This window comes from Sminthopsis crassicaudata, chromosome 2 (assembly GCF_048593235.1).
Source record: "Sminthopsis crassicaudata isolate SCR6 chromosome 2, ASM4859323v1, whole genome shotgun sequence".
Taxonomy (NCBI): Eukaryota; Metazoa; Chordata; class Mammalia; order Dasyuromorphia; family Dasyuridae; genus Sminthopsis; species Sminthopsis crassicaudata.
In genome coordinates, this window is record NC_133618.1 from 129,593,318 (window position 1) to 129,614,688 (window position 21,371).

The 21,371-nt window shown below is 35.1% G+C and overlaps 1 protein-coding gene across 8 annotated transcripts in view; it reads left to right on the forward strand.

Annotated features, from left to right (window-relative positions):
* The window catches only part of UNC5D (unc-5 netrin receptor D), a 770,467-nt gene that overhangs the window by 671,352 nt on the left and 77,744 nt on the right, over window positions 1-21,371 (forward strand). For all 8 annotated transcript variants that reach the window (XM_074287224.1, XM_074287226.1, XM_074287225.1 and 5 more), the window contains one exon: window positions 5,028-5,112. In XM_074287224.1, the coding sequence (XP_074143325.1) occupies window positions 5,028-5,112 (85 nt within the window). The remainder of the gene's footprint in view (window positions 1-5,027; window positions 5,113-21,371) is intronic.

The window sequence follows — 21,371 nt, forward strand, 5'->3', positions numbered from 1 at the left end:
TCTAAGACACCAACTGAACCCATCTTTCTGTCATTATGTCCAACACTCTAACCACTCTATCACAGTGACTGAAATATTCTCTGAGGTGCTAAAGAAGTTAAGAGAGAAACCAATGCAAGTCAATACACAAATGGAGTTTTTTCATCTTTTTCATCATTAAAAGGTCTCACACTTTGGAAAGTATTTGATATGCAAAATTATGAAATGGAAATATTGATTTTTAGGTTATTGTTATTTTTTTAAACCAAAGACTATCTAAATATTCTTTCTTTGAAGATCTTCTCTTAGAACTTAAAGTAGCACAGAGAACATCTTGGGTCATCGAAAGCCATAGCAATTGATCATAAACTTTTAAAAGTCCTAAGATGCTAAAAGAATTTCTAGTACAGGGTAGTATTTTTGTCCTTAAAGGACCAACTTAGCTATGTACAGAGAGAGGTTTAAGTTATAGAAAGCTGGTTACCATTTTGCCATAGTAATCCATAGGTTAAAGAAAAAAAAAAAAAAAAAGGACACTCCTCTAAGTCATTGAACAGAATACCAACATTAATGAAATCATGGATCTCAAAAAGATTAAAGCCAAGATAATCAGATTCTTTGTGGAAGTTTTCATTCAAAATGCCACAAGAGTTTTTCTTTGATGATTTTGGGTAAGGTCAGCTAATAATGATTTTTTAAATTCTAAAGAGCTATTTAAATGTATGTTCTTATAGTGGGATGGGGAGAGAGAGAGAAATGTTTATCTGAAAAAAGTACTTCCATTATTAGAACATGGTAGAATGACCTTGGTAATGGAAACTTCTTTAAGGAGACTTAAACATCAAGTTATCAATTGGTGCCTTAAGAAATAAAACAGGGGCAACAAGGTAGTATAGTGGACTGGTTCTGCTATCAGGAAGGACCTGAATTCAAATCCAGCCTCAGAAACTTACTAGTTTGTATGACCCAGGGCAGCCACAATCCTAATTCCCTGTTTAAAAAAAAAAAAAAAAAAAAAAAAAGAAAGAAAGAAGAGAAAAAAATAAGGCTAAACTTTGTATAATGTCCCTTTTCTTTATATAGAAAGAATTCTATATTCTATTGACTTCATTGACACCATAAAAAAAAATCTTGTGCATTTAATAGGATGGATAAAGAAGCTGAAAGAAAATGATCAAAATTTATATAGTATTTTCTCAAAAAAAATCCAAGTTAGTACAAATATTATCATTCTAGTTTTAGTATAAGAAATCAGCATGTTAATTGATGTGGTTTTTAAATAATAATTTTACTATGATATAAATGTAATATAAATACAAATAATTAAAATGAGGCATTTTACTTTGAAATAAAAATTTTCATCCTACTCTTACTATTTTATTTACCTTATAGATTAAAAAAGAATTGATGCATCTTGATCATTTGAACTATTCCTAAATTTCTGTTCTTAAAGGTGAGGATAACAACTATCTGAGAATATAAAAAAAACTTTCAAATATCTATGCATCTACCAAATGCTTGTAGTGCTTTTGATCACAGAATCCCTGAATTCAAGTCCATGGCTCTATCTACTACTTTGTGCTGACTCTCAATTGTAAAATTGAGATAATTATTGAGATAAATTTGAGATACTCAAAATTCTCTTTAAGATCTATAAATTCAGGCAGAACTTCAGGATGAATATAAACACTTCATTCTTAAGCTGGGAATTATGTAGTGCATAGACTTTGTAAAAGTTTTCTCTTTGTTATTCAAGAAAAGATACCTTATCAATTATGAGAAGTCCAGTATAGAGAACCCTGTGGGGTGTATACCCATGTTTTATTTTAGTTTTGTTTTTCCTGCATATCAGAAGTTTTGCTAGGAAAAAGAGTCTTCACTGGTTATGCGATTTTCACTGAGCCTCTAGGTATGTCTAAAAAGCAAATTTACAATAGATTATAAAATAGCAGCATCCAGAATAATGAAACAAGATGTTAGGTCCTTTCTGTATACAGTTCTTCCTCATGTAAATGCTGACATGCATTTTTTGACATTCCTTTTTTGTACCAAGAATCTGCCTGGAATCTCCAATGATCTAAAAGAAAAGCAAACCCCAGAACCAGGCCTTTCCATGGAGAATTCCATATCTTATTGTCTAGTCCTACATGTGTACTGACATAATAAACCAACCATCTATAGATAATTGGGATATCTTTTCAGAACACCAGTAGACTGAGCTGCCTTGTTGTTAGGAAGAGCTGAAGGATTAAAAAACAACTCTAAAGGATATATTACACAGAGAATTCTAGGTCAACCTAAATAGAAGGGAGCAAATGACTGTGGTCATGTCTCTACCTTAAGTATTTTACTCTCTATGTAACAACAGGAGATATGACTTGATGAAGGACACTTTTTTTTTTTTTTTTTTGGCAACTGCATTTAAAGAAAAGTAGGACAGGGAAGGAGGAAGTCAAAATCAGTCACCTAACTATTGCAATTATAGTTCTTGACACTGTTGACATTAAAATCTGGTTTATAAATGGATCTCTCTGTCAGGAAGATGTAAGCAAGATTTAAATGTTCCTCATTCTTAGTGCCAGTGAAAGGTACTGATGATAACTAGCATGTTACTGAATAATACTCATAAATATGAATCGCAAATAACTTGTATTGCAATGAATCTCAGATTGCATGACTATACAGTGGCTAACAGGCCGATAGGAGTGTATTAGCAAAGGCTGCCATCTCTGGATTTAAATTATAATCACCAACCTGAAAGCTTTTTTGTGCTGTTGCCTTGCTTCTAATGGAATGAAAGGTAAGAGCTACATTATTCAAGGAGGAAAAGGAAGTTGCTACGAGGTTTTATTTTGTAAAGTTGTTTTTAATGTATAACCAGTTCATTTCTTCTTATAAATGAGACAGTACTTTAAAGAGAAGCCCTGCCCTTCCCAGCCTCTTACATCTTGGCTGTGGGAGAAGATTTACTTTAGTGCATCCAGGACATGAAGGGAGGAAAACTGAAATATTATATAATATAGAAGTTGAATTGGTGCCTTATACAGTTTATCCTGGCATTGTATTATTTTACCATGGTGAGGATTCTTGAATTTTCCATTTGTCATTGAATTGGGTAGTAGTTAAGGAGTAAATATTTTTATTTCTTGGCTGAGGCTAAATTTTTGTTTAAAGTATCCAAGAAAAAATAAGAAAAGAACATGCAAAATACTAAATATGAACTTAAACAATGATAGTTGTCATTGCCCATACTGATTTCTGTGACTAGATCCAAGAAAAATTCTCATAGCAGAGATTAGACATGATTTTTTTTTTGGAGAAATGCATGGTTACTGAATAATACATTGCAGGAGCTATGTATTATATATATGTATGCTTATATGATGCTTCCTTTTTAATGTTGATGACCACCTCCTTTTCTTCATCATCCCACATGCATTCTTGCTCTGTGCATTTCTTGTCCATGGCTTCCTGTATAGCAACCAAGAGGATCTACCCAGTTTACTAAAGAGTTTTGTCTTGTCCATTAGCATGATGTAATTATCAATGTCCTACTTGACCTGTTCATTTACTGATTCTCTTCCCATTATTCAGCTAGCCAACCTTCTTTTGCAGTTATACATATCCTCAATCATGTCTTCTCTGCTACTTCTTGCAGGAAAGTGATCATTTTGCCTTGGACCCAACCTATATTTTTCTATTGTCCATTAGATTATTATGTGTCATTTTAATTCTAAGATGAATATATTCTGGTTTTCAAAGCCATATGGCTTTGATGGGAGACTCTTGGTAATAAAGATATATGTTTCTGCCCCAAAATATGACTAAATGTCTTGGGATTATAATCTCATACACTACTTTTTTTTAAACAAAATGTTTGAAAGATTTGAATCTTCCATCAATATACAAATAAAGTGCTTCTTACTAGTACGCCCATTCTAGTGTTCCTAAATTAGATGATCATTTTAGCACGGTTTTTAAGCAAAGCTTTAATAGCTTTATCATAGCTCAAATTCTTGGCTATTCTAGCTGAGGAATTCAAAGATTGAATGGACATGGAACTTCCTATAAGCAGAATTTATATGGAGGTTAATGAGCTGACTCCTTCTCTACCTTGATATGTTCTATGGTACATCATTAGAATAAATATGTCAAACGTGCCATCATCACACGGCAGCACTGTGGTCCACAATATTCTAGAGTGCAGGGGAACCAGATTAAAAGGAAATTAAGGAATTTAGACACAATGAGTAAAAAAAAAAAAAAAAAACAGATAATGTTAACATGTGGTTTTCTAATTCAATGTTTTCTAAGCTAATATTATTCCTTATATACAGTTTGGTAGCCCAATTTTTTTTTTTTTTTTTCAGCTTGATGACACTGACCTAAGTGGCTTTAACTGTTCTTATAACACGAAGCGAATACAAACATTTATCTATCTATCTATCTGTTTTTTTTTGTTTGTTTGTTTGTTTGTTTTTGTTTTGGTTTGTTTTGTTTTGGTTTGGTTTGGTTTGATTTGGTTTTTTTGCTGAGGCAATTGGGGTAAAGTGACTTGCCCAGAATCACACAGCTAGGAAGTGATGAACTCAGGTCCTCCTGACTTCAGGGCTGGTGTGCTATCCACTGCACCACTTAGCTGCCCCCAAACATTTGTTTTCAACAGAAGTCTTCTGTTTTGTTTTTGTTTTTGTTTTTGTTTTCCTTAATCTTTCCCCTTTCTCTGTAACTTGCCCCCCCCCCCTGAGGTTGGGGTTAAGTGACTTGCCCAGGGTCACACAGCTAGGAAGTGTTAAGTGTCTGAGACCAGATTTGAACTCGGGTCCTGAGTTCAAGGCCGTGCTCTATCCACTGAGCCACCTAGCTGCCCCTCTGTAACTCTTTTTAATACTATTTCTTTCTAGTAGTATGAGCTTTGTGTTCGTTTACAAAATTCTGAAATATAATGAATATCTGTTTTGTTTGTTAGTTGAATGCCAGCAACATTTCTACAAACTTTCACATAATCTATAGATCTAGAGATAACCTTTGACCTTATTCTGTTTTAGGGGTGAGCTTACTCATACCACATGGAGCTATCCCTGAAGAGAGTTCTTGGGAGATTTATATGTCCATCAATCAAGGTGAAGCCAGGTAAGAGAAATATAAAATGTGATGGCATTGACATATCTGATAGTGAATAGAAATTCCCTGCTAAGGGAAATGATTCAAAGAATAGGACCGAGGGGGTGGCTGTAGGTGAGGATGCTTATGAAGTTCTGCTCCATATTGTGTAAGGGGAGAACAATCTCTAGAGGCTGTAGGAAATCCAAGGAGAATGCAGGCATGTAGAGCTTCCCATCTCTAATTGTGGGTCAAGATTAGCATTGTCTTAAGGGCAAGGTAGTTAAGTAGAGCAACGAATTGATGGATATTGTTTCAAGCATATCATTAAGACTCAAACTGACTGCTTCATATCTTTTTCTCAAAGGAGAGGAGACAAATAGATAGAAAGAGACAGCAACAAAGACAGAGAGAAGACAAAGATACATACAGACAAAAAAAAAGATGTAAATACAGATTGACAGAGACTGAAACAGAAAGACACAGAGATAGAGAGCAACAGAAATAGTCACAGAAAAATAGACACACAGGCAGACACAGATAGACAGAAACAGAGACAGAATGATAGAGAAATAAAAACACAGAAGTAGAGGGGCGCAGAGACAGAGAGCAATGGATACAATCAGAAATAGAACAAGAGAGAAAGATAGAAAAAAAGGACAGAGTAATAAAGACACAGAGAGACAAAAACAGAAAAAGAGAGAAGGGGGAAGGGAGAGAGGGAGAGAGAGAAGGAGAGAAGGAAGAAGGGAGAGAGAAAGAGAATTTCTCATTTCTTCTCTAAAGCCAAAGGAAGTCAAAGACAGAGTGGAAACACTAAAATGATGGATATTACAAAAATACATTAAAAAATTAACTTCTGCCACCCTTCAAGGTCAGCAAGAGAATTTACTATAGTTTGGAAGAAACCCTTCTCTAGCCCCTATAACTCACTAGATAAATTAAGTTCTGAGCTTTAAGCTTTCATTTGTGGAAAATTCCAGCAGCAATTAGGAAAACGGATACAAATCTTGTCCTATGCCATTTTAATGAAAGGGTAGGTTATTTTCTTTCTGCAACTATAATATTTGTAGAGCCATTTGCTTCTTTCTCCACTCAAGATGAACCAATTCCTCTTTAGAAAGGAATTTCTCTCTTAAACTGGATGTGTACCTCTGGCGTTCTTAGTCATAGCATCTTGGTTATTTTAGAATAGTCTTTTTTTTTTTTTTTTTTTTTTTTTTTTTTTTTTTTTTTTTATTGTTAGGGAAGAGCCCATGAAGGAAAAACACTTGAAGGAAAAACAGCCAGAGAAACAGATGGTCTTAACAGATTTTGATAGCAGTGCCCATAAAAGAATTTGTTGGTTCCCAATGGTTTTAACTTTCTGCACGACAGGGATTGTGAGGGATTGAGAGAAAGGCTCTACCAGTCAGTTGTTGCTGAGGCTGTTATGGGTTTTGTCGGTATGCTATACTAAGTTGGGCTCTCATGTTATTTCCTTAGGTCAGCAGAGCTAGATTCTTCACTCGGGCGCCTGAAAAAGGTGGTGGTGTCTTATAATCTTCATTTGACAGATGGGAGAAACTGAGGCTCAGAGAGGTTTGAAGGGTTTGCTCAAAATCTCAGATAAGTCAGTTTACCAGATTTGAAAATAGGAATTCCCTGGGTGGGAAATCACCTCACATTCATTGTCACAGTTATTTTGCATCAAAAATATACCTACATAAGAATATAATCATAGTCAATTATGTTTATGCTTCCAGATTCATCATCTTGCAATTGTTTGTTTGCACATCTCATTGGGAAACAAAAATAAGGCAGAATTCTGAGACTTTATCCTCATCAAATTTCTCCTTTATCACCTTGCCTTTGAATTTACCCCTTGCCAACCCCTCTCCCTTTACTCCAATCTAAAGAGCCTACATTTAGCTTCCTCCTTTCAATACCATCACAAAGCTCTGTACCCTGTCATGTATCTCAACATACTTCCCATTTGCTAGGTCATCTTCCTTACAATGGAAAGTTCACTTCTATTCCACTCTCCTTTAATAAGCCAGTCCTTAAGCTGTGTCATGTAGCCATCCATTATGGCCATACACCAAATAGGATCAAATTAAAAAAAAAAAAAAAAAAAAAAGGTTCCAAAGCTTATAAATTGAGAATATCCTGAGATTTTTAAAAGAAAGGATTCACCAAAAGGATTAAGGTGCACTGAAAGTCTACCTGAACTTACAGTTGCCACCTTATAGAAAATGTTCAGCTCTGTGCACCTTGCTTAATAGACCATGCTCATTCACCTTTTTATAGCCCTGGCAGAAGCTGGGATTCACTTATCGAACAGGCAGTTTCATTATTGCTCACTCTGAAATGAGCAGACAAAAGGAGCTGCTTGTTCTAGAAGTTAGATCTGTGAACTATGCCTTTCTCTATCTATTACATTCGAGAAAGTAAAATTAAGTTTCAGAGAGCATGCATTCTTCTTCAGTTTCCTGAAAGCTTCCTGGATATGCTCTCTAGCTACTAAAGAAAGGCCAGTCCCTGGGGAAAATGCCATTTAGTTTCCTTAACAAATCTAGTCTCTTCTGAGTAGGTTTAAACCGTGGACAAATGAGTAAAGCCTACAGATGTCCCTCTGACACCTTGCTGAAGGCTGGATCCCATTTTCTTTTCTGCTGTCCCTGCCAGGAAGCTGTTGAGATTTGAGATCGTGTGTGTGTTCCTATAACTAAGCCCACAGAGTTGAGAAAAAGAAAAGGCCATTTACATAGCAGCTCAGTGTCATCTATGCTTTATGATGTCACTTGAAAACCCATTTTCATACTGAGCTCTATCACAGAACTAAATTCTATCATTCTGAAATGCTGCTCAAATAAGACCCATTTTCTTTAGTTTCTGCTGAGCAGACAACAGCACTGATCTATTTCTCTCATCTTTGCCTTAGGGCCACAAGAATCCATCCCTACCCACCATTGCTCCTCCTCCCCCCTCTTTAACTCTGTAGGTATGAGTATTAGATTAACTGGGCCCTCTATCTCCACTACATTTCAAAGATACACAAGGATTCTCCAAACAACATTTTAATGCTATAATTAAATGAGTGTCTATCCCACTTTTCTTTTTAGGATTCATTTTCTAGTTACGCCTATTGCCCTTTTTGTAATTTATATCACCAGTGTTGTAGAACAGTCATAATACTGAGATTGTACTAAGTATAAATGAGCCAAGGCCTGAACCAGATTCTTAGAGACTTGGTGGAGCTGTGTACTGATTATAAATGAGCTGAGCCCCGAATGAACCAGATTCTTAGAGACTGTTGGTGCCCTATGAATCAAACAGCAAAAATAATCCCTATATTTAAATACTCTCAGATGGCATGATTTTGATTATTTTTTAAAGTGAGTCCATTAATATGACTGAATTTAACATGATTTTTTCAGAGTATTCTACATGTATTATTGGTAGGCCTGTAAGAGAACACTGTTCTCTGCATTGTGTGGTAGCATTTGTTTGTTTGTTTTGTTCTTCAATATTTCTTTCCCTATCTATTCTCAAATTTTCACTATCATAGTGAAAGATCTCATGTCCATGTTTAAAGAGTATTATTTGAGGGAATTTGTATATTTTTCCTGGGTGAAGGGAAGAGTTGAGTGACAAAAAAAAATAACATTTGTCTTCTAATATTTGAAGGGCTTGTGACATAGAAAAGGGTTAGACTTGTTCTATTTGACCCCAGGTGGCAGAACTAGGAATAATGGTAAAAGTTGCACAAAAATATAATCTTTGAGACCAAGAAAAATAAATACATTTCTAACAAATAGAACTAGATAAAAGTAGAATGAACTGCCTCAGAAGGCAGTGAAATCTTCCACTGAAGGAAATAGAGGAAAGCCAAAGCTGGTTTACCAATAGTTAGGTTAGGTACATTGTGTGTGGGAGGATGGGTGGATCTTTTGGAAGTATGGATTGGAGTATATAGTTAATAATGTCCCTCCATCATTAAATTCTATAAGATTCTGATTTTATATCTAAAGTTATTAAGGAGTCTCATCAATATATTTTATCAGCACCAATTATTTGGCAGACTCTTAAGTCAAGATTTGTGTCTTATCTTAACAGTATCTCATTTAGTACCTAGAAGAGTACTCTGAACAATGTGGTTCTTAATAAATGTCTGTTGGCAGTGATGATCAAGGCAGTCAGAGAGAAAGATTGTGTTACTGAACATTTATCTTTAGTGTTCTTGACATAGTAAGGGCCTTGGCTATCTTCACAACACTAAGATTCAGGAAGTCAGTTATTCCAAAATTCAAGAATAAGGGTGATCCATTTTTTGGTTTTGGTCAATGTGTTTTTTCCCCACTTGCAGTAATTTATTGATATGTGGGGCCAAAGAAGTGGCAGGGATTTTCTGAGAAGCAGATTAGAGCTAGGTGTAAAGAAAATCATATCATAAACAAAAAAACTTAGTAACAATTAGGGCTATCCTGAAGAGGAATGGACTGCCAGAAGAGGCGGTAAGTGGAATTTTCCTTAGTGAAAGCCTTCTGGCAAGGGTGCCTACTTGTTGGTATACAGAAGATTCTAGTTAGGTATAGAGTCAACATCCTTTACAACTCTGAGATTTTTAATTCTGTGGTTGATTTAGTAGATGAAAGCAGAGTTCAAATGATAAATCACCAGTCCAAAGAACTCCCCTCCCCCATCCCTAAATATTACTAATTGTCACCCAGAATTATTTTCCCTCAAACTTAATTGTATTGCCAAGTGGAACGTCTGTTAGTAAGATACTAAGAAATATTTTCTGTGGTCATTAGTCCATCTCCACCAGCTTACTTATTTCTCTTCATCATTTTCTCCAATAGAATACAGTGTAAGTGACAAACCCTATAGTAGGTCACAGAAAATCATAGAATCTCAATATTGAAAGAACCACAGAGATCATCTCATCAATTTATGTTTGACTGAGAATCCCCTTACTCTTAAAAAATAATCATACATCCATTCATTGAAACCTTCAGTAATGCTTCCTATGATGGCTCATAAATTTAGTAGATCAAATTATTAGGAAGTTCTTTTATATTGAGCAGTCCCCTGTTACTCCTAGATTTGATCTCTGTGGCAAAACAGGTTAACCTTTTCTACACAATGGATATTCAAAGTCCTCTAGGTTGTATCTGCTTGGGAGAGTTCTTTTTTTTTTTTTTAAATACAAACCTCCAACCCCACTCCCAATGTAGTCTTCTCCTTAGGGCTGCAGATGGGGTGGACTATCAGCTTCCTTCCTCAGCTTGCTTGGTCTTGTCATAGAAGATAGTTTGAACAGTTGGGTTTCTGTATTCACAATGAATATGATTCTTAATGACATGACAGGAATAGAAACTCCAGAGGCCTTATACCTGAGGGAAGACAATGATATGAAATCATTATTGCTGAAAGAACCTTCTTCTTAGATACTTATGGGCTCTTCTTGGATAGCAGTCATTAGGGGACCAGCTAAATGTCAGTCTATGCCTCTTTAAAAAGGAGCCCCTCTGGAGGGGAGGAGAACAATAGAGATGGTGCAAAATGCCAATCTCTAAAATATTTCCAAAATTTGATTTGAAGGGTTTTAGTTCTCTCTGTGTGTCTCCCTAGGCACATTTGCAAAAATTTCCATATTCTATGCCCATTTCCATGACAGGGTTTTGATGAAAAATTAAGATTAATACAGGGAAGGGATTAAAAAAAAAAAAAAAAAAAGCTCTTCTGTTACAGAGATTCTATGTTGATTCAGTAAGATAAATTAGTGCAATTCAGATTGTGTGCATTCCTTAATCTAGCTCTCCACCGTTTCCCTCCAATTTTAGTAGAATATAGTGAACTGGACCAGAAAATTATTGTAAGGAGCTTTCTTCTGAGAAGCAATAACATGAAACCAAAGACAAACATTCATTTCTTTTTTCCAATTACACTGCTCTATGGATATTTCTGCCCAGTTTTGGGGGCTGGAATCGGCAATGTCAAAAACAGTCTTACTGCAAACTTCAGTCTTACTGAAAAAGTCCATGAACACATGTATAATCGCTTCATCCTTCTCTCATAGAATCTTCAGCCTTCTAACCTTTTCTGATTCTTGGTAGGACAGGAGTTAGGGCTGGGTAATACTCATTTTCTACATATACCAAGGAAAGGATTGCCCTAATATTATTATTCTAAGGCTTCTTCTGACTTTAAATTCTACACTATAAGAAAAATGTCCAGTGTCAAGAAGTAAAGGGGCTGGTTCCACAAGACCTTGACATTGCTTGGAAGATTTAGAGAGTAGAGTTAATTTAAAATAAGAAGCAAAGCATGGAATAAAAGCCAAAACAAGGATAGAAGGGAGTGAAATGATACTGTTTAGAGAAATAGAGAAAAGGATGGAAGAAAGAGAAGAGAAGTCAGTGCCCAGTTTAGTAAAGAAGAGGTGGTAAACTGAAAGCAACTACATGCAAAATCAACTTTTTTATGGCAAAATTGAAAGAGGTCAGTTCTGCTGTATTACCATTTTGCATCTTTCCATAAAAAACTGATTTTTCTCACATTTTTCTTTAAAAAAAAGAGGAACAAAGGAATAAAGAGAGAGAGAAGAAGAAAAAAAGAAAAGAAAGGAAGGAAGGAAAGAAGGAAGAAAGGAAGGGAAGGAGGAAGGAAGGGAGGATGGGAGGGAGGAAGGAAGGATGAGAGGAAAGAAGGAAGGAAGGAAGGAAGGAAGGAAGGAAGGAAGGAAGAAAGAAAGAAAAAAAGAAAGAAAGAAAGAAAGAAAGAAAGAAAGAAAGAAAGAAAGAAAGAAAGAAAGAAAGAAAGAAAGAAAGAAAGAAAGAAAGAGAGAGAGAGAGAGAGAGAGAGAAAGAAAGAAAGAAAAAGAGAAAAGGAAGGAAGGAAGCAGTATGGACCAGCTTTTGTGCATTAAAAAAAAGAAAACCTAAAACTAAAACTACTGTGCAGCAAGGGAGAGGTTTTGAGGCAATTCTGGACTTTAGTCAGTCATATGATGCTCCAAGAGATAAGACTCCTTGTTCTTGGTCCTTTACAAACTACATGGGCCTTCCTCTTTCAATGTAAGAGTTAGAAGATTTAAGTTTTGTTTTCTGTAAAAATATTTATATAAACATTCCAAATTTTACTCCACCCATTTGCCATATAGACATAGTCCAGCTCAGGACAACAATTTCTTGTCATTCATTTCCCATACCATTGTGGTGTCATAGAAAGACACAGAATCTAAATGCCAGACCCATATTTGCTTGGACAAGTCTCTTAAATTCACTGACCCTCAATTTTCTGTAAACAAGTACCTGTATCCTCTTATTGTATATTAATATTCCAAAGAAAGTGCTTCACAAATCTTTAAGTGTTACATAAACAATAGGAGTTAGGTATAGGGAGAAAAGAACAGGATTCCTTTTTAAGAGAATCTAGGTTTAGGTTGCAACACATAATGCTACCCTAAACAAGTCATTTGACCTACCAATGACTAAATAAATTAGATAACAATTACTTACCTGAGTACAGGGAGTTTCTACAACTGGGACTTATGAATTCACAGTTCTATATGTGTGTACACACATATACATATATGTGTACACACATATATTCATCTATGTGTTTTATGTGTCTACTACATGACTACAATTTGTATAATATACACAATACCTATATACACACAACATGATATTCACAATTCATATCCTCCTGACATCTGAAATTTCTGGAGGGAGCAAAACATGTGTCTATGTTTATTACCTAAATTTTCCCTTGATTCTGCTTCCTGGTGAGGCTTTCCAGTTAGAACTTTTCTTGATCTTGCCCTTACACTCAAACCTATTCAAGCAGAATGGTTGCTTCTCAAAAAATGTTTGATGTCACCCTTTAAACTCAATGATGAAATTATTTTCTCAATGTCTAGTTAATAGGCTTGGTGAAATGGGATCTAAGGAGATGCTGTAAGAGTAATTACAGTAATCCAAATGATTTGATGAGCATGAAGACCCTCAGGTTTTAGAACATAGCTTTTGTTTATTATCAAGAAGCATACATTGCCCTTTGAGTTACAATTGAAAAATAGATAGTTATTCATTCAACAAAATACTTACTATTTGCCAGAGATTGTGTTAGGTATTGGGAGTATAAGAAACAGAGATTAAAAAGTTTCAGCCCTCTGCAAGGTTATATTCTAAAAAGAGAAACAACACATGCATACAAATACAAGATTTATTCAAAATTTTAGCAGGGATGATAGCAAATGAATGTATCAACAAAGGATTTATGTAGGAGGTAGCATTTGAGCTGATATTTAGCTAGGAATTCTAACAGGCAGAGGTGATGAGAGCTAAGGTACAAAGTTGGGGACAAGTCTGAGATCTGATGTGGAATGTGAGAAAAACCAAAAACATTTCCATTTCAGAAAATGAAAATGACTTTGTAAAATATTGCTGCTGGTATGAACTACCATGACAAAGGCAAAGAGGAAAAAACTTCTGAATCTGATAAGGTAGTGTAGAGAAGCATACAACTTATTTAAATCCAGCATTAATATCTTTCTTGTTAAAAATGTACTTGGAGATTTATAAATTATAAATCTTAGACATAGTCTATAAATACTTTGGGGCATATTTTAATAATTTTAAAATTACTATAGGTTTTAAAAAATAATATAAAAATCCTTTTTTTTTTTTTTTTTTTTTTTTTTGCTTAAAAAAATCAACCAGTGACATAAATGCCTTTATTTATAGAAAGTAAACGAATTTGCAAACTTATGTATATTCATGTCAAATTCTTCACAATGACATTTGGGGTTTTCTTGGCATAAATATTAGAGTGGTTTGCCATTTCCTTCTCCAGATAATTTTACAGATGAGGAAACTGAGGCAAACAGTGTTAAGTGACTTGTTTAGAGTAACACAGTTAGTAAGTGTCCTGAGTGTGGATTTGAACTCAAGAAGTGTAATATTTCTATCTCCTGTGCCACTTAGACCCAGTGAATACCCAAGTAAACTGGTCTTCCTCAATTTGCCAAAGTTTCTCTTCTCCAAAATATAGATCCTGTCAAGGAGAATAAGAATATTATCATCTGCTCAGAGCAAACTCATTAACAGTGTCCTCCCTGAATGGATTTTCCATAAAATAAAAAGGGAATAAAGGCAGAATAGGGTTGATTTTTCATGAGCTCACTCACTGCCTCTTTTCCTTTAAGTCTGATGTTGTTTCTTTTGACTTTCCTGGATGTGAGTGAGCTTGTTGAGTGATGTATTCCGGGTGTGTTCATGATTAGATCAGGACAGCAAGGCCAATTCTCTGCAGGCAAAATGACCACTCTTTTCTGAGAAAGTATTTTTCCTAATTTTGGCAATTTACAGGGATTGCAGTCAGATCAATCCAATTGCAGTGATCAGTAAGCACTGAAAAGAATATTAGATCTGTAGGCATAAAATCTGGGATCAAATGCCAGAATTTCCTATTATTACCTCTGTAGTTGTGAGCAAATCACTTTTTCTCTCAGAGCTCAGTTTACCTATATGTCCAATGAGTGATATTGGACTAAAAAATGTTTAAGGATCTTAGTAGCTCTAAATACATTAAATGGTGAAGGCTATCACAATTAATATATCTCTTTTGTCCATTCTTGTTATGTAATACCAGAGAAACTGAGGCAAGCAAGAAATTGGTTTTCAATCATTAATGTAGAGTTTAAGCTAGCTGACTAGATGGGATTCTTGTCCAAAGCATTTGGTTCCGATAAAATGAGGCAGGGAACTTATATAGGATTTTAGCTAACTAGGGTTTGATAGGGAAAACAAAAGCATATAAGGGGAGCAAAGTCACTGGGAGTATAGGCAAGCCATAATTTCAGAAAAAGATCATAACTTAATCCTGATAGATAGGGGTCAAGATAAGAAGGGGCAATGCTCAAAAGGAGGGTTATTTTATCAAGGATTGAGAGTTTATGACACCATGGTATGAAGAGCATCAAGATTTTTCCTGTGCTCTTTTTAAAAACTCAATTCTAGTCCTAATGGTAAGGAGGAGGGAGTGGTTATGATTTTTTATTCAAGGCTCAACTGTTAGGACATCTGGATAATTGTGGAAACAATATATAGGAAGAGAGAGGGAGAAAAAGAGGAAGGAGAGTTTGGAATCTTTTATTCTCATTGCCTAATGGATAGAATATGAATGACAATCCATGTGCATAACCCACCCATCCCATGACAAGGAGTTGTTTTCTATTTATGACTCAAATTTTCTGTGGTCTCCTAAAGAAAAGTATCTTTCTAAATAACAAAAACCTGTTGCTATTAGAAGGAAGAGAATAAATTGCTTCCATTTGGGAAATACATTAATTCTTCCTGGACACCCAGTGCTATTCAGTGTAATGGAAGAGGCAATTTACAAAATGGCATTTTAATGGTAGGGAAGGGTTAATGCACCTTTGTAAAGCTGCCATCCTTCTCTATAGTAGAATCAGGTACATTATTTTACCTAGTTACCTTGGCATAATATTATTACAAAAAAAAGTAATAATTACAAAAGGGGATAAAATAACATTTAGATCTTCTGAAACCAAGGATCTATGTTATTTGGAAGTGAACTTTACTCCTCCCACACTCTAAAATTCTCTTTATATTATCTCCCTCACCCCTTCCCCCACATGGGGGAAGGAAATACAAATTGCTGTCATTTTCATCAAAGCACATTTAAAGCCCCAGTGGTTCACAATGTAGAAGTGATTAAAGTGGCCCAAATGAGGCTTTAATTAAAGATTCAATTGACAAGATAACAATGGTTTGTGAGTGTTTGCTAATAGATTTGAATGGAAGGTGCATCTCTCTTCAATAAAAGAAAAGTCACTAGGAGACAAACTTGATTGCATATTGTAAAGGGGCCTCCAAATACTGTAATTATTTTTGTTTTTATGTTTCATTTCTTTTATTGCCCAGACTGAATAAGTAGTCCTATGAAGATATTTAAGGTAGATTATAATTTCCATTCTAGATAATCATTTCTTAATAAAAATCCAGTGAAAAAAAGGCACACTTCTGCCTCACCTGTGGTCTCCTCAATGGTCAGTGGAAATATTTTCCTCCTTGCTTATGTATTTTTATGATAAATCCAAACTAATTTCCAATGTTTCCTCTCCTCCAAGATATGAGTACATATGGGCTTTTATTTTAGAGATAAAATACAATCAGGAGAGATGAGAAAGAAGAAAGAGGAGAGATGGAGAACAGAAGAACTAATCTGAATTAGATAAAATCAGACCAGACTCTTTGAAAACCAAGCCTTGAACTGTGATTTAAGATTTCATGTGAAGCTTCATAACTGAATGTAAGGATCATGACATTTTGATTTTTTTTATTAGTAAACGTTTGATTCACATACGTATTTTATATATGTATATGCCTACGGTCACATAAAATTTTCTCATGTGAAAAGGAATCGAGAAGAAAAAGTTTAAGAATCCCTGTCCTAAAGGATATCTTCCTTCCTTTTCCTCATGTTCCCTAAGACTAAGATTTACTTGTACTCACACTAAGGATGATGAGGGATGAAAAATAGAATAAAAAGAAATCTTTTAGGAACTAAAATCTCATAACCACAAGGCCCCCATGCCCCAAGCTTTGTTCTCCATGTGTTTTTGTTGATGTATCCAAGAATTCACTAATTCATATTAAAGGCTTGCTCCAGGTTCCTTTAATATAGGACTAGGATTCAGACAAATTTCATTGCACATTGTAAAGGAGCCCCCTAAATGCTGAAATTATTTTTATGTTTCATTTTTTATTGTCCAGAATGAATAACTAGGCCTATGAAGATATTTGAGATAGATTATCATTTTCATTCCAGATAATTGCTTCTTAATATAGGCCTGGTGAAAAAAGGCACACTTTAGTCTCACTTGTGGTCTCTCAATGGTCAGTTATACATTTTTATGATGGATCTAAGCTTCCTGCAAGGATTCAAATTGTCTATGTCTCTCATTTTCACCAATATTTTTCCAGATCATAAATATTCTAAACAACACAACAAAACAAACAAAAACAACCTTAAGAACTTATTAGAACTAAAAGCTGCAAAAATCTGAGTGATTCATTGCTAGTCATTGCTTCCACTCCTCCCCCACCATCTTATTTTTCTCTATTCTAAACTGGCTTATTTTCCAAGGAAGTGTGATGATGGTTTAGTGACAAATACCGACTCTGACACTGCATGAAAGATGAGGTTTAAATTGTATCTAGGAAGTCATGATTTACACATGCTTTGTGATTCCTTTGATTTATTAATGCATAAATACCCTGTGAATGTGGGTGTAAACTATGACCATTTTACATATGTAAACAATTTAATCTTTCAGTTTGACTTGACCCTGTAAGTTTTCACAGGCATCTGATATTTCTTCCAAGCTTTCACCTAACTTTTGCTACCTTCCATTTTCCTACCTCTGCTTTTGTCCATCTTACAGATAAGATAAACAGAAGCTATGCTTAGGAAGAATTAGGCTAGTTAACTCAGCATTGTTTGAAACCCTGAATGGATGAACAATAAAGCACCTATTAAGGGTTTATCTTGCTTCAATACAAAAATAAAAATAAAAAAATAAAGTAAATGATCTTTCCCAGCAGAGAGTTTACATCTTAATGAGAGAAAACAACACATAAAAGGGAGCTAGAAGAGGATAAGATGGATTGATAGTATCATGGACACAGTGATCATGAATTTGGACAGTCTTTAAGGGTTAGGGAGGATAGAAGAGCCTGAGGTTTTATGGTCCATGAGGTTAGGAAGTGTCAGAACTAAATGACTGAACAATAGCAAAAAAAGTTAGAAAGTAGGATTGTCTGTCTCCCAGACTCCCAAGACTAAGAGGCTCTCTCCAAAGCCAAAAGTCAAGAAGTCCAATAAGATAAAGTAAAATCTGACTCACCTGCCAGAGCCTAGAATCTCACATGCAGAATCCATTGTATTGGGAGGGGAATGAAACCATTTGTCTCTGAGCTGTTCTATTGCTTTACTCTTCAAAATTGACCTTTCCCCTTCCTTTAGTGCCCCCAAACCACATATTTTCTCCCCTTTTCCCCAAGAACTATAATCCAATTATTCCTACCTCTTGTATACAAGAGATACAAGATACAAATAATACACTCCTTGAGGATGATGACTGCCTTGCTTTTGTTTTTGTATTTGCAATGCATTTAACATGTGTTTGATACATGAATAAGTAGGGCAGATAGGTGGAGTAGTGGATAGAGCACCAAGCCTGGAATCAGGAACATCTGAGTTGAAATGCAATATCAAATGTTTACTAGCTATAAAATCCTAGGCAAGTTATTTACCCCCATTTGCCTCAGTTTCCTCATCTCTAAAATGAGCTGGAGAATAAAATGGCAAACTACATTCTAGGTATTTTCACCAAAAAAGTCCCAAATGCAGTCATGAAATGTATACATGACTAAAATAACTAAAGAATGAAAATGTATATTATATCTCCACAGATACTCTCGAGCATCTTACACAAAGAATAATTATTGATCAGTGATTCAGGATCTGTAAAAGCTTGTATAAAAATTAAGGGAAGCAAATGGTCATTTCCTCTGCCAATCTCTTCCCCTGATCCTGTTATATTTACCTTTTTTCCCCCCTTCAATTCTCATTACCTCCTCCAAAAAATATATATATATATAAACAAATGAATAAATCTTCCCTCCTTAGCATTCAGATAGGTAAGTAAAAATTAAGTTAATCTTTCACAGAAGCCCTTAAGAAACTTCTATTAGCAATAGTATCCTCAGAATCTAAGTAAATTGGACTATCATAAAATGGTACAGTGGAAAGAATGCTAGATTTCAGTCACAAAACTTGGGTTCAAATACTGATTCTGTATGACTTTGAGAAAATCACTTAATCTTAAGCCTGTCTCCTCTTCTATTAAATGAAAGGGCTAGTCCTGCTAGCTACAAATGAAGTACTATTTGTAAATTACTTAGCAAGGCTTCTGGCACATAGTAGGTATGTTATAAATTCTTTTTTCATCCTCTCACTTCCTCTAAAGTCTTTTTCAGCTCTAAATCTATAATCCTATATGATTCTATAATATATCTTGATGGAGCTTATCCAAATTCTCTAAATGGGGCTCATAGGTAAAGTAAATGTTCTGGCTGAGAGGAAAAAAATATATAGATGAACCGGAAAAAAATTTGAGATTTCTGCAGAATTGACACTGTAGAAAAATACTGGTAAGTTTAAAGGCAGTAGAAAAACAGCTAAAACTTGGTGTCTACTTTTGGATTGGAAGTGGGAGGATAGAATTGCTGTCTTTCTTGAGCTCCTCCCCATCCTCCCCCATATCCAGGGTTATGACTAAGTACAGCTCCCATCCAACTGCCTTTTTATGCTCATTCTATTAAAATATGATTTAATTATATATTGACCTGGGGTTTGACATTGTAAAATGATCATTAATTGCTTGTCTTAATTTCCTAAATGATCTGCTGAGTAAAGGTGATCAAACCAAAATTTATCTATAATATAGACCCAATAACATATAAGGAGGAAAGCAGGGAGGAATAATTAACTAATGGAGAAAATCAATAGCAATGGAGGCAAAAGAAGTCTAGAATTTAGGAATTGACTCTCCTGCCTGCAGGAGACAACATCTTGCATATTGAGCTACAGCCTCCTGAATCTTAAGAATAGAGGCAAAATCTGCTTTGATGCCCTTCTAGATATCTTATTAAGCAGTTGCTTTTCTAAAGCCAGCCCTATATAAAGTCACATTTTTCACCATTACTATACTGCAGAATGTACCTAGACATATATAAATTTATCACTTGACTTTTACAATATAACTCTGAGGTTTACACCAATTTCTTGTCCTGCTTTATCCCCTTTAGAACTATCCTAGGGAGAGGGATAGTAGAGAGACTCCTTCTTATAAAGCATGTCTTTTTCAGTTTGAGCAAGGTTTCCTCCCCTTCCTATCCTGAAATATGTCTCTTTTCATTGACCCTCTCTCAGAATTCCTTTCATTACTCACCCCTATGGTTTAAGGTATCAGAAATAGGATAAGAATAAGGATTAGATTTGTGGTTTCAATGCTATGGGGAGGTCCCTTACCTGGGAGCTATCAATCAGGTCATCAATTCTTTATAAACTGTCATCTTAAAATGTTGCCTAGTGCCCTGAATAGTTAAGTGACTTCCCCACAGCAACATAGTCAGTATACAGTTTGTTCCAAAACTCTGTACAGTGTTAAGCTTTAATTGCTCAAAGGCATATAGCTCCCCCTTCCCTCACTCAACCCCTGTCCCTCCATGTCTAAAGCAGAATTAAATCCTGGTCTTTATGGTTTCAGGCCTAGTTCTCTACCATGCTCTCCTTCAGAAGGCTCCAAAGGAGATTCTTAAAATGTAATTATATTAGATGAAAAATAAAAACAGGAAGTTTCACCTGGGGTCAAAAAAGTTAGCCTTAATTCTCTCAGCCTTGCAGGCTGCTTTTTTCTGTAACTTGGGGCAAATCATTTAAATCCTCCAAGTATCTTTATTCCACCAGTAAAATATGATTCCATATTTATTGCTAATTCCACCAATAAAATAATGTTTGCCTTGTTTGTCCCTATCTGACAGAGTTGGATGAAAATCATTAGACAATTTATATGAAAGGGCTTTGTAAATCAACATAGGCCTTATAGATATAAGATATTTTTCTTTTTGACACTGGTAATCCTACTCTTAATGCTTTGATTAGTGGTAATAATACTAACAACATCCTGGGAAAGGTATATCATTAGTAAGGCATTATCAGTTTATTGACACCAGATTTATTTGTCATATTATTCCAAGCAGGAAATTTGAATGGGCCTCAGAAAAAAGCGTTATTTTTTTTTTTTGTTATTGTTGTTTTTGGTTTTGTTTTGTTTTGATTTGTTTTCCCCAAAAAGGAAGGATTGTCACATTCTGATAGGGAAAATAGAGTACTGTAGATCCTAGAGGACTAAAATAACAGAGGCAATGTCTCATTGGACATTGGAACAATGGAAGGTTGCTTTGAGATGCTTTCCTTAACACTAGGAAATAGGAGAGAACTAAGTAGCATTTGATTATGCTGGCATTTCCTCAGAGGTATTCAAGGGAGTTAGATGTTATAAAGGAGGATAGTAAATCTTCTCTCCAACTGAACTATACTTGATGGGGAGAAAATACATAGTAATTTCTGCAGTGAATTCAGAAGAAACAATAACTGAGAATGGTTAGGGCAGTAAAAATAGGAGGCCTGGATTCCCTTCATAAGTG